Raw genomic sequence first — 14913 nt, 5'->3', positions numbered from 1 at the left:
TTCTTATAGCGAGTTAGTATCGAGCAATCTTTTATCGAGCGAACGATGACTAACGCTGTACTGCGAACAGTTTTAAATATATTGACTACACTGAGTATTAGCTCGTCTTGTCACTATATACACCAATACGTATAATCGTCCTCCATACATTCATATGCATTCACATTAATCTTCAGGGATATCGGATTTTATTCGTACGTAAAAATCGAGAAATTTTCATCAAAATCGTTCTATAAATGGTATAAACTTCTACCGAAAAAATGTGTCAAGTTGACACGAGAGAAAGATGCTTAAGTAAGCAAGAATATTTAAGTTATGTACTTGATAGTTAATATATTTACTTTCTGTTTTGTAATATTAACGTTGTGTTTCTTTTTTCTTTTTTCTATCTCTTTTTCGTTTAATTAATTTTTCTAAGCATGATTGTAAACACAAATCCCTTTTTCAAAGCCGAAAGACGAGGAAAGTAAACTACTACTACTGCTATTACTACTACTACTTTATCAAAGATATATTTCGCAATGAGCTAATGTTCAAGAACCTATTACTCTGATGTTCTTCTAATAAAAAAATTGTCAGGTGTTCCGGAAGCATTTGTCAGGCAATAATATCGCGGAAAAAAGGCTGGAGAGGAAAAGACGAGCGGTAAAGGGGGAAAAATGTACGGTAGCAAAAGAAACATTGATTGAACACAGAGGGTGGCAGGTTGGTGTTGTCGAGGACCGATGAGGCGAATAATCGGATTTAGGGATTACCAACGCTCTTCGTGTTGCCTGCAACACTGTTAGTTTAGCATCGTCATCGTTTTCAGTGATCATTAACGCGATTAGCGAGTCTGTTTTGATAATCAGAGATGTGATAATGATTTAAATCCTGCGTGAAATTGGCGACAATATTAACCTGAATTACCGCGATATATTATAGATTCTGTGAAACCAGACAATTTGTAAGACGACGAAATTCACAATTTGTTAATTGAAGACTTCTTGTAGACGGCGCTGTAAGTGCCAAACATCAATTTTTTTAGTACAGAGAGGCAGCTTCTCTGACTTAAAATTATTTTCAAGCTTTGATTTGTTTTGATCGTTATAAAATCTGAAATGTACAATAGTTCAAATGCATCACAAAATTCTCTATTTCTTGTATTAATGTAACCAAAATTGACCAAGAAAAGAATTGTTTTGGAAGAAAAACCTTTGTGTGCTATTTCTTCATTCTAGAGAAAACTAAAAGTGCAATTCATTAAAAATTTGCAGCATTGTATAAAAACAAAAATTATATTTTTTTGAGATGTTCTTTTTATTTTTATTACAAAAGCATATTTTATAATGTTCCAGGTAAAAATTGTTATAAAATTAATCATATTTAATATTCACGTATTCGAGCATGTCTATTGGTTAACTTACATTGTTTTATACAGAGATAATGTTGGACGTACTGGCATCACTTTTTAATACTATTGGTAATTGTTTACGAAGGGAAATTGCTTTTAAATTGTATACTACAGTATTCCAGTTGGTATGTAAGATATTATACGATAAAAAAACATTTTTTAATTTTTCCACTTGCAGCGTTGTCTACAAGAAATCTTCAATTATCTATTTTCTAGAGGCAACATTATGACATCAATCTTCTGGTATTATTAACTGTTTAGAAAGGGAAATCGCACTTTAATTCTGCACTATATATATTCTCGTTGGTATTTAGGACATTTCCCAATAAAAATAAGAATTTTCCAATCTTAGCATTTACAGTATTTTCCATAAACACTCTTCAATTTTTATCAAGAAAACCAAGTTACTCGACAAATTAGTATAACGTTTTGCAGATGATATATTCTCCTGAAGTGTCGCTAATAATATTAAAAAAGCTATAATTATGGAGGGAGTATGTTGATTTATCTTGAACAAAATATTTAGAATTAACCGCTTAAATCCTATTCTTTTTTAAAAATCCTGTCATAAAATCCTCTCAATTTTTTTATTACTGATTTAGTAATATTTCGATGTGATAAATTATAAGGGTGTACCTATAACAACTTTAATTTCTAAACTAAAATTTAAAGTTAAATTCGTTGATCAAATAATGAAACTATTATACATTTAACCGTTTTAATTAATATATTGATCATTTTCCATGATTTAATTAGTCTATTATTTTTTATTAGAAGAACAATAATACCGAAACGAAATATTTAAAATAGTCTGTAATGACAAATTATATAATTTTGAATATATTTACGTGTCATCACTCGACTTTAATACCAAACGGTGATCCAAACAGTGTTGCATAGCCGTAACGAATTCATTGAAGTCATCGGCAAATTCGTTGAAATCTCCACAATCGTCCTCGCCACGCTTTCAATACCCTCGTTCACGTTCTCGTCGAGGAAAAGAATAATCGATACGAACTTTATACACTCCGGACCTTCAGCAAAGTACTGCATTCATATCCGAACAATAAACAAACTTTCAATTTATTTTGTTTCACGACATATAAGATATTGTATTCTTTGTGAAATAAGTGGAAAAGGTGAGATTTCTTCTCACATGTATATATGTATGTATGTATGTATATAGTATTCTTTGCTAGAAGTACATTATTATAATTTATACTTGACTGCGTATTAGTTCTGTACATTGGCTGTATTGTTGCTACACAGTTATTATTTTGTCTTTTACGTTAATTATATATAAATTTTGAGGACACGAAATATGAAAAATGAATAGATAAATGGTATTCGATATATACAATATTCAATAATAAACAACCAAATGATATTAATAACAGTTTCTAAATGAATAAATAAGTAAATAGTCTCTATTATAAATTTAATACATGATCAAACATCTTATACTCCCACGTTTTAACCTACTGGTATATAAAGAACCATTTGTATAAAATGATCAATGTTACTAGATCTCTATCTTCTATTAGAAATATTAATTCAATGATGTTCTCCTTAGGAATAGGTTCGCGGAATTTTTAAGGGGAAACTTAATATATTTTTCCTAATTTTTCTTAATTGGTAAATTCGTACTATTCGTTTATATCATTCCTTGAGCTGGGTAACCAAATTTTGAGTAGTTAATTTCAGGCTTCTAATTCCCTCACGAATAAATTAACATCTAGAATCAGAAAATAAATAGATCTACATCTCCAAGTATTTTCATATGGGCTGTATTCTTAGCTAATACACACGTAATAACACATTGCAAGAGTGTTTTCATATTTGCAATCCACCTTATACAAGCTTGTATAATGAAAACGAAGAATATTAAATTCTTACCATCTTCTAAAGAAAATATGGTTCTTCGTTCTACATATATATATTGTAGAATATTTAAGAATTCTGATTAAGATTGAGAACCTCTCAAACGTTCTAAATAAATATTTTCCCAACTGTTAGCAATTGTCCCAATTGTAGTAGCACCTTACTACAATGTTTATAAATTCTGATTAAAATTAAGAATGTCTCAAACGTAGGAAACAAATATTTTTACCAAGAACTATAATAGTGACCCAGTAAATACAATTATAACTAAATATCACCGCTCCTCAACCACAGACTATAAGCGTCCTGTCAATAAGCATAGTTTCCAAACAGGCATGCATGACAATTTCGTTTCGATCTTCTAATTATCAACTACCTGAAAGCTCCCTACAAACGCAGCTACGCGTCACCGCCAATCAATCGCTCAACAAATACAACGAGTAACCAGCCAAAAACTGTCAGCTGAGCGAAATTCGTGAAAAATCTTAGTCGCGAAGCGGCGTTAAAAATAGAAACAGATCGATACCCTTGTCTTAGAAATGTACGCGAGGGGGGAATAACTTTAATGTAGGACAACATGCGATCATAGCTCAAACAACGCCCTGAATTAAACAGCGCGCGACAGGTTCGCAGGTGGTGGCAAAGGTCGCGATCGATATCGCGCTCGTCCAACGGCTATCGATATTATTTAAGTCTAATTACCAGCTAGATCGATATCTCGAATGGCGAACGAGCGGAGCACTCGTTAGGTATCAGGGGAGTTTCCAGCGTATCCAGGCTAGTCCACCACCCCTCGAATGGCTTGTTCCCCAAGCACGCACCCCAATCGATGTGCCTACCCTCTCAGCCGCGCCCTAATATAAATATTATTACACTTTGATGGGGTTAGGTTGACATTGGGCCCCGCAGACATCCCATCAATGCGTTCTCGCCTCCCTCTTCCGCCTGCACGCTTTATACTTGCTTTTTCATTAGGCCCGAATTCCGCGTGGCGCGTGCCGTTACTTTCGCCGACTTAAGCGGCCGAAGCCTCGCTCGATATCCCTGCGAGTCGTTTAAATATTTCACGGCTGAACGTTCTGCCGACCATTCGACGGAGAACCTGCAAGAGTCGCTTCGAGCAAGCTTAATGTCGTTTAATGCACCCTAGGACGATGTCTTAATTTTGTTGCTGTGAAAATGGTCGAAGGAAGCTGCTTGCTTGGAAATAAATTTCTACCCAATTGCGCAAAATGCTATAAGTTTGTTAGAAACTTGGTTTTTAGTTTTAGTGTTGTCCGAAATTGGGAAAAGATGAAAATTTTCCTACAAAGACCTATAGTGATATCGTTAGTGTACAAATCTCTTCTTGTATTACTTTCGTCGACAGAAAACGAGGAAAGGAAAAAATTACTATATGAATTCAGCGATGATTTCTAACTTTTCCTTTTTGTAAAACCCTTTGTACAATGCTGTAAAAATATACTTTATATACTTCCATAGTGTTCGAACAAAGAAGCATTATATTTACGTTGGGGAAAATTTAAATTGATACTTGAAGATTATAAATAGCAAGCATATGATAATTTGAATAAAAATTGTGATCCAATCGATACATAATTAAGTTATAAATTGATTATAATTGTTTCACTCTGTACGAATGTCCCATAATGAGTATTAAACGAGCGTTATGTAATTTATTCAGATATCTAGGGGTTGCCAGTCCTGTACTGCCTTTGGCGCCCAAATACCAAGCCTAAAATTATTACCAGCAAACCAAATGGAAACAATCAATACTGTTTAATGAATACCACTGCAGTCGGTGTAGGATAGCAGTCGTAAAATTTCACATTTCCTACGATGCACAGAAATGTTTGGACGTTTATAGAAACATTTTACGAATGTCTTATGTGTGTTTTACAAAATGTTTTGAAATTTTGTAAATATTGTGACAAGATACGATCATCATAATTATATTGGTAAGTCTGAAACAAATCCGAAAATGTACATAAAGGTGGCAAGATATTCATTTCTAATTGCAATACTAATGAAACTTTTAAACGTTTTGTATAACACGCAAGGATCACATGAAAATAATACGATATGTTCAGTTTTATTGATTTTCTGTCTTTTATGTTGGACAGCAATTAAAAAAGAATATTGCAATATAAGACAATTGATAAGGGAGAGAGCCTTGTAGATTCCAAAATGGAAGTGCAAGTAACTTTTGAAAATAGGTGATAAATCCATATTTCGTAAGAAACAAATATGTACTAGTTTAATTGTTGTATTAGTTTACCTTGGTTAATATTCAGTCTGCGCGACTAATATCGACGATGTTTCTTAAATGTTCATAAATAATAACAAAACACGTTTTTAATTAAAAAAGAAAAGAATGCAAAGATAGTGTTGATATCGAATTGGTTGACAATATGTTCCCTGCAGAAAATTCAAACATAATTTTCTGCACCTCAAATATATTTCAAATTATGAAATATTTCAAAAGAAACACAAATGTTCTATTAATTCTTTTTTTTTATTCAATCAATCAACAACTTCACTTTGCGAATGAACCGTAACATTCTTGACGGTACATAGCAAACGTTTCAACGCAACAAGTCATTCGGAACGATAAAACACTGGACTCGCTACGAAACTAATAAATGATCATTGACGTGTTAAAGAACACAACTCATGGTATTCTTTGGTAACAATGACATCTTTAATAACCGGTTCAACAACATTACAATATCATAGGTTTCAAGTACATACGCAGTTCGACACTTGATTCCTTTAAATATACATACATACATACATGTGTGTTTCGCTGTGTACGTCATCAATCCAACCGTGTATCTTTGTTTTTCTTCTGTGTACGATGTTATTAGATTCATGTACCGTGTACCGCCAAATATATTCGTGTATATATACTCGTTAGTGTGTGCACGTGCGTTTAGCTTCGGTGTATGTATATACACACCAGAAGTGCTGGTGAATCGGAACCCTGACACTATTTTTCTTTTCTTTCTTTGTGTTCGTTTAAACAGTCTCAAAGTGTATTATGCAAGGACAGATTAGAACAGATTGACGCAAGGATAATAGAAGTTTTCGCATGTACAAGATATTTTGGATAATATTGTACCTTCTATAATTACGTTAAGCTACATCACGTGGTTGAGAGTGAAATTTGAAAAAACTTCAACTTTGAGCAAATATACATCAATTTGATACTAATCAGCAAATTCGTTATAATGTTCCAAGGTATAGGTGTGCGAATGTATTCAAATTAAAAAACAGAAATCCTTGTCAGCTCGATACACCAAATCTTTCCAAACTAATACAAAGTGTATTAAATTTCAGATATACCAACATCTTTTCAAAATTAAAAGACGATTATAAAACATTACCTTTTCTTAAAATTTCCCTAAAAAAAAAAAAGAAAAAAAATAAAAGTATTAAAAAATAGAAACTCCCATTAATTTTGCATCAATCCAACGTTTGCAACGCGATGGCCTTCTTAATTTAACGTTAAGACGTATACGTAGTTCTACTAGTGTTCGAGTTTTTTTTGTCCGTTTTATGCTATACCGCGCGATAAAGGTAGGTAGGTAATGAACACGCGAAATTGAGAAAAATATCGCGAGCAACCTAAATGCCTGCCGCACTGCTCTACGCAATGACCTTTGCCCGTTCACCTGACGGACACAGCCGCTCCCGACATTTTCTTTTCATTCCTGTTTGATATTTCTTCCTTCCTGTTCTTCTTTACATTTAGATCACTCGCCCTCGCGCCATCAACACACACAAACGATATAATACATATAGGCGAGATATACATATACGCAGTATATACTCCCTCGCATGGAAAAAGGGAGGGAAATTGCTATAATATCATCTTTTTTTCTTTTCTCTTTTTAATATATTCGCGCACGTGTAACGTATTTACAAGAAAGGAAAGAAGCTACGAGTACGTGTGTTACGCGCCTATACGTAAATGTTATATTATTTACGTATACGTATATATAACTGTGATAGAATTTTGCGATGTAGGTACGCGCGACGCCATGCACGACAGTTATCGTTTGCTTTCGACAACGCGAATCCGTTTTACGAAAAAAAGGGATATCTCCGACCATCTTCTATGTATATAGGATTATATGTATAGAATATGTTTTACTTGTACAATATATTTTAGATATCTCCTATATAATATTATATGTTATAGATATATACATAATACGTACACAATACGATATAATATTATATAACTTCGGTATAATAATTTAAATTATAATGCACGCAGAAAATGAGCGCAGCGAAGTAGCAGAATTTTGTCCCGTGAATTCTCAATAGACTACTGTACAAATTTAACGAAAATAGGGGAAAAATTCGTTGTATAGCCGCAATACGCAACAGATTAAACACAGAATATGCTAATATGGAATATGAAATATACAAATGTAAAGTAATGTATATGTTACAATATCAAAACTTAACAAAACCATAATAAAGAATTAAACTGTGTAATAAATTGTGAAACTTATCAAAACAATAAGGAAAACATTGTCAAATTTTACCACCTTTTAGATACTAATCCATTCTAATAATTAGAAGTTGAACTCACAACACGGTAGAATCGATATTATGAAATATGATAATATACATATTATGATCTATATCTTGACTTATCGTCGAATGAAAAATAACTGCTTCTTTAAAATCCTCTGTCACGACCTCCACGACTTCATGATTTAACTAGAAGTATTTCTTCTGCGATATAATTGCAGGTACACGTATAAGAACTATGTAATGAAATGAATATTTTGTTGAAGGGAATATTGAAATATATCGAACAGAAATTCTTGAGAAAGACAAACATGGACAACGATCCTCTCTGTTATAAGTCCTTGCGCAATATATCTGATAAAAGTGGAATAGATGTCGTCTTTATATTCCTAAACATTACCAAGTATAATAATGCACTACCATTATTCTTTATATCTAACTCAAGGGACAATATTCCGACACTTCACCACAACAAACTCTCTTGTTGCGACCTTCACAAAGTTGCAACAACTGCAACATATGTACATATCATCGTAGCAAAGTCTACAATAGTCAACCGATTCTAAAGGACCAAACAAAGACTTTGATCTTTTCCCAAACGAACTTAAGTGAGAATGCTATCCACGTAAATCACGGCACAACGATTTCTCTCGAGAATCGATCATTCATCACTCATCGATAACCATCGGCAAGCGACACGTTGTTGTTTCATCGACCGTTACGCTAAGATCGTTAATAATAGAGGCCAGCTCATAGAAACGAAATTATCAATGCGAGTATAGGCATGTTCCTAACAAAGCTACGTGTCACGAAATATGACAGGTTATATATCGGTCGATCCCTTTTAACGCGCAGATTATGAAAATATTACGTTATGAATACTAATATCAGTACTGAAATATTTCATCGTAGGAATATTCATAGTGTAATCAATTATAATCGATCGTAATCGATTGTTATAAATCATGTTATAAATAAAATATTTATTACTCGAGGAAGTTATTAGTTCCTTAATCAATACATCTGAAAAACCAATATATCTTTGTACGGGTTTATTAGTATCATTTCACTCACCCGTATTTCTATATAACAATTTTTATATTTTCTTATTTTACTCGTGGGAATGCCTAGGTTGATACATAACACGTTATATTTCGTAAAACGTAGGTTTGCTAGGAATGTGTCCGAATATATGTATATATACTATGTATTTATATATGTATGTGTATATATGTATAATCATTTTATTAGAACTTTCGTCTCAACTACGAAACAAAAAGTACGAAAACTGCGACCGCCTATGGCGTAAATGTAAATATACGCACGTATCTAAAGATTCTATGCTGCTTTGACTCGAGTATACGTAATCATCGAAGTCGGGAGATTTAGGTACGATTCTGCGTTACGAATTTCACAACAACGGGAGAGAAGGTAAAAACTTGAAAGTTCAGGCACTGTAAACTCAAAGCACTCACGACGATTAATTGAAAGGACGCGACGAACGAGAAGCGGGTTGACGACTCGACCACGGTTTCTCGACAAAGTATCGTCACTGACATGCACACCATTTACACGAGATCCCGTGAAACCGCGTGAGAAGCTAGATCGCGGCCATATTGTGACTTCAGTACGTAGCGCCAATATCGTTCGATTGGTGTACTTCGTTCTTCTGTACTTCCCTTTGCCCTCGTAGTACGTCGTGTCTATTAGCGACGAAGTGATAATGCTGCGAGGTCGAAGTGAAAGACAGAAAAAACGAAGTGCACCGGTTGAACGACATCGACGTTACATACTAAAATCATAATGTGGTCACGATCAAATTGTTTCATGCACTTTTACGAAATCTCGTATCGACAGTATTACAGTATACAATGACAAACCGCTAAATATCGCGCAGCATTCTTGTCGTGAACGCGCTTCGAATCCTCGGGCTGTCGGTCGTCGTGACCTTGATTTCGACCGGAAATCGTCGAATCATTTTCGAATCGCGCGCATTGTCGTCGACGACACGTCGTTTCTATATACGTTCGTTTTCTCGCGACGTCTCTGAGTATTGACGAGTAGGTACGAACATGCGATGGACACGAGCGTAAAATTTAACGAGTCTCTGAAACACGCGCCTCCTCGCCACTGCTTCCAATCTAACCTATCTAACTTAAGATAGCAACCGCGATCGTTTGTTTCTTTTCCTTTTCTTTTTTGACAAATAAATGGGAAATGCCAGATTTTCTGGCTGAGATTGATCGACGTGTGAAAACGGAAGCAAATGGATTTTACCTATTAAAAGATAGATATCTGAAAACGTATTAGGTTGTTCGAAAGATTTGTAGCGAAGGTTAAGAAACATTTGAAGGATATGTATTTTTACACAACTGGTATTTTACCGATATTAGTATTAGTATTAGTATTTAGAATAATATATGCACCGAATAATATATGTGCCTTTTAAGGAATACCGATAAAAACATTTTCGGTAATGAATTCTCCCAAGTGACTTTTACAGACTTCTAGAATATTAAAAGTCCTGTCTATATGTTTTGAATAAACTTTATAACAAGTTTTGTAAAAATGGAATCATACCATATTCGACGAATGAGAATGATAGAAATGAACATTTTAACTAAGATTCAAAATTTCTCACTTGCTCTTCGTATATGAACCTGTCGGAAGCCAAAATGATCGATTCCATAATTCGAAATGTGGAAAAAGAACGATAATTTCAAATATTATCTTTTAACATTCTCTTTGTATTAAATATATATATTCATGAAAATAGGTCATTTGTTTCTTAAGATACTAATCTTAATTATGTATCTGATTCATAAAATAGAAAACTTCGTAAAAAAGGTAAAGTTTCATGTTCAACCAAGGACCAGTACTTCATCATCTGATACGTGTTAGCTAATAAAAACACTACGAACTTTTCGAACAGCCCAATAACCTTCGTTTGGCCCAATGGCGGATGCGAATAAAAAAGAACTTAATTGTCTCGGTAAAAGAATTTCGAAGGACTCGTAAAGCTTTACGTGCGAGCCGCTGGCACACGATAGCAGTTAAATACGTGTGTGTGTGTCTATATGTGTATATATGTGTATATATATATATACACACATAATATGCATGGGAATGTAAGACTACGTATTATCTAAATATTGCACGATTTTCCATGACGAATCAAACGAACGAGATTCGAACGGAAGTGTTTCTACATACAAAACTAAGCTCATGAAAATACAGATATGTAGCATCCAATATTACTTCACTCTTGAGATATAATTGCCCTATCAATACTGTTGACAAAGTACTAAAAAACTGCTAACTCAGCTAATTAATTAGAGTCTTCTTGATGTTCGTTAAATCGTAAATTATAAATATCAAATTGTATAAAATTTCGGATCTTTACCATTAATGATTAATCAGCGAATTCAACATTCCGATACTTCGACGCGATCCAACTAATATCGTCCAACTCAATATTCCTTAGCATTCGTTTGTGCTATGTTCGACGTTTTAATTCGTGTATTTTAATTAATGAAAATTAAAACATCACTAATGAAATACTTAATTGTTAACGATAATAAATAAAATCAAAGAAGAATGATATGTTATTACGCGTTGTAACAGTCGCAACGTACTTTGCCAATATCATTATATATCACGACTAAAGAAAACTTACTTCTTCCTTACCGTATACATTATCTATACAATTACCTACATGAAAGCTTCGATAGTTACTAGTTTGATGCCTTAATTAGTGATATGATACTTCGGTTCAACAATGAAATGCAAACAAAACGAATAAAAACTGAGGATTTGCCGATGTTCGTGGCAATTCGCGAGCAAAGGTCCTTGTTGAGGGGAAGCCTCCGTTGCGATTATGTTCTTGTTTTCAACTTGGCCCACGAGATGTGGACGAATGTGATTCTTCATCTTCATAGATTATCCCTTTCTCCTCTGTTCTCTCTTACTTTTTCGCTGACCACTTTGTCGGTAGGAATTTGTCATTTTAAACGTTCCGATTTTTGCGCGTTGCAATTGAAAGTGACGACTTTGTTTCACTACATTCTAGCTGCTCTTACTTGTCATATAGAATTGGATATGTTTAGGAAACCTGATTTTGTTGTATTCGATTTATATTTTTCGCTGTCAACACGATGACTGTTATTTACGATGTATTATTAATATAACTCATAATTTCAAAAATATCTATTAAATTATGTTTAAAATACGCGGCAAGTTTCATATGTCGTGCTAATTATAAGTAAATTTAAAATTATTTAAATTTCATACTGATATTATCAATTATTACGCGTATAGAAAATTACACTACGTTAAGTTTCAAATTAATTCTTGTTACAAATGTTTTTATTAATTTCCTAATATTCATTTAATAAGCAGTCAAATGAATTTATGCGGACATTTAATCTGATATCGAAGTACTGAAACTTTACATAGAATAAAGTTTCAAAAAAAAAAAAAACAAAGCAAAAGGCAGAGAAAAGATGGTAAAACGAATTGTAAAATAATAAAACTTCGGAAACAGTCATCGAGTTAATGGCAACTGATATGTCAAGTACCAATCACGCCCTTTCACGATTTATAAACACTACGTTTTTCGTAATTTCATCATCGTTCCCTTCGCGTCTAGTTTCATCGAAGAAACGATCGCCTCTCGAATAAAAAATACTGATCCGTAAGACCGATTTAAATTTCCCGACACTACCACTGCGAATGATCCCAAGACCATCGTCGAATATTACGCGAGCATAGAACTCCGCGGTGTACTTTCTAGAGATATAGCTCCGAAACATCTCGAAGTAATCATCGTTCTGGAAGTCGACACGGCCCCCTTCGATAATTTGTAACCACAAGATGACGAGACGTCGATGCACTTGGTGAAATCACCGAAAGAGAACGAACGTTGCGATCGCCATAATTCGCAGAAGATCGTCGATACGCGTGCGACAGCTAACATTCTTGACAATTGGAAGCCTATCTCGAAGACTATTTCGCGATATTCGTGACGTGACGCGAAAGTAGCCTGTAGATTCGATGGTGAACGATCACGAATACCCGATAAACTACGCAGCCTCGTCAACCATATTAATACATTCCTTGTCTGAATGGATTGCTATCGCCGGAAGGCTTCTGATCGACGTTAGGAGGTCTCCTGAATGGATTCACATCTACTTGACCTGCTGCCTGCGGCTCTTGTCCGTAAGGTCTCTGTTGGGCGTAACCCATAGGCTGTTGGCCGTAATTAGCCGGTTGCTCGTACATAGGTGGCTGTTCGTAACTTGTAGGAGCTTGAGTGTATCCGGAGGCATTAATATTCTGCCCGTATCCACTTTGATCGTAAGTCTGTCCAGCTTGGTAATTTTGATCGTAGCCTTGATCCACGTTCGTCTCCATACGCGTTTGATTCAGATGATTGCCTACTTCGCCGGAGAGTGGCCTCTGTTCTTGCAACACGTACGTCTGGTATTCCTTGTCAGGTGGATTTTGCATGAGAACGTCCGCCTCGTCTTGGAACGGTTTGAAATCGTAGATGTGCCTCAGGTACATGAGTACAGGTGCGTACATTAGATTGGAGAGAGCTATGCCGATATTCAAAGCTGTGAAACCGATCGCCTCTACGACACCACCGGCTATGATAGGTCCCACCGCATACGCTACGCTATACGAGATGTCGGCTATAGCGTAGATGCTACCATATACGGAGACGTATCTCACGTCCACCAAGTAACCCAGAGTTGGCAACAATGCAGTATCGATGAGAGCTATACCGAAACAAATTCCGCAGAGTGGAATCATAAGAACCCAGTAGGACCTGCAGAATGGTATTATGAAGCAACATAGGCCTTCCAACGCGAGGCCAGAGGCAGCCATCAGCCATTGATGTTGAGGATACTGTTTGGCCATCTTGACGGTTATCACGACGCCGAACACGTGAGGGAAGAACGCGGGTAACCAAATCATTCCCATTTTCCAGTTGTCGCGAGTTATGTTATCCTCCATCCATAACGAAATAGTGGGTTCTAGAAAGGCCAACGCGACATTGGACATCATCAGAGCGCCCGCGCATACAGCGATGTAAGGATCTATGAGCAGTCGCCAGATCGGTATCGTTTGTTTATGTTCCTTTTGGCTGTCTTTTACTTGTTCTTTTAGCGGCTTCATCACCAACAAAAGCATTATTCCGTCTGCAAGACTGATAAAAGCGAGTATCAGAAAGGGCACCTCTTTGCCCGCGAACTGATAAAGAGCACCGCCAAAGGGTGGAGCTACCAGACACCCGAAACTAATGAAGGCTAACGCGATACCAAGTGCTTTCGAGCGTTCTGACTCTTCCGTGTAACGATCTGCTATCATAGCCAAGCCACTGGTATCCGCAAACGCCGAACCCACTCCCTGCAGACTTCTGGCGAAGAATAGGACACCGTAACTTCGGCCGCAAGCGAAAACAGCCGTCGACAGGAACATTATACAAAGTCCTATCATCATGGGTATATCGTAACCGATTCTGTCTATGAGAGCGCCAGAAAATGGATTCACCATTAGTTGAACGATAGCTTTCGATGCAAACAACACTCCTGTGGCTGAATCTTGACCGTGATGCGAAGGCGGCCCCGTTGCGTTCACCTCTTCCTCCACGTCCCCAAACGCACCGATGTACTTGAGATAATCAGGTATGATCGGCACTATCACCATATACAGCATGTTATCGAGTAACAGAGCTATCGACACGATAATCAGAACTAGCTTCCGTTGAGCTTTCGGTTCCTGCAACTTGGTCCACACGATCTCCTTGAGCTCGCTGAACTCAATGTTGAGTATCGGTATCGTCGTCATGGTGGTTGCTTTAGATATCCGCCTTTAATAGATCAGCAACGGCTTCCAGGGTCTAGCGAGAGCAACTAATCGCGATCACTTGATGCGACCTTGGGAGTGATCGTGACGAAGAAATCGTCGCGATTTGGGCGGCGCGCATCAGGCCGGGCCGGGGGTAACCTACAACAGATCACCGAGTTGGCACGGTTAGCTCCCGAAATCTTCCTACGATCAATGTGTTTTTATTTTCTCTTCCCGTTCTT

At 36.0% G+C, this 14913-nt stretch overlaps 1 protein-coding gene and 1 long non-coding RNA gene across 3 annotated transcripts in view; one reads left to right on the top strand and one right to left on the bottom strand.

Annotated features, from left to right (window-relative positions):
• Positions 1–14913, top strand: part of LOC132908700 (uncharacterized) — a 321053-nt gene that overhangs the window by 178687 nt on the left and 127453 nt on the right. The window lies entirely within an intron of this gene.
• The window catches only part of LOC132908688 (vesicular acetylcholine transporter-like), a 208391-nt gene that overhangs the window by 189724 nt on the left and 3754 nt on the right, over positions 1–14913 (bottom strand). Inside the window, exon 2 of one of the 2 annotated variants that reach the window (XM_060962907.1) lies at positions 5954–14830. The exons of the other annotated variant lie outside the window; for it this stretch is intronic. Coding sequence (XP_060818890.1) covers positions 12923–14671 — 1749 coding nt within the window. The 5' untranslated portion in view covers positions 14672–14830 and the 3' untranslated portion in view covers positions 5954–12922. Of the gene's footprint in view, positions 1–5953; positions 14831–14913 lie in introns of those variants that run through there. 2 annotated transcript variants of the gene reach the window in all.

Source organism: Bombus pascuorum, chromosome 7 (assembly GCF_905332965.1).
Source record: "Bombus pascuorum chromosome 7, iyBomPasc1.1, whole genome shotgun sequence".
Taxonomy (NCBI): Eukaryota; Metazoa; Arthropoda; class Insecta; order Hymenoptera; family Apidae; genus Bombus; species Bombus pascuorum.
The sequence above is the reverse complement of the archived record's forward strand: the minus strand, read 5'-3'. Positions and strand labels throughout refer to the sequence as shown.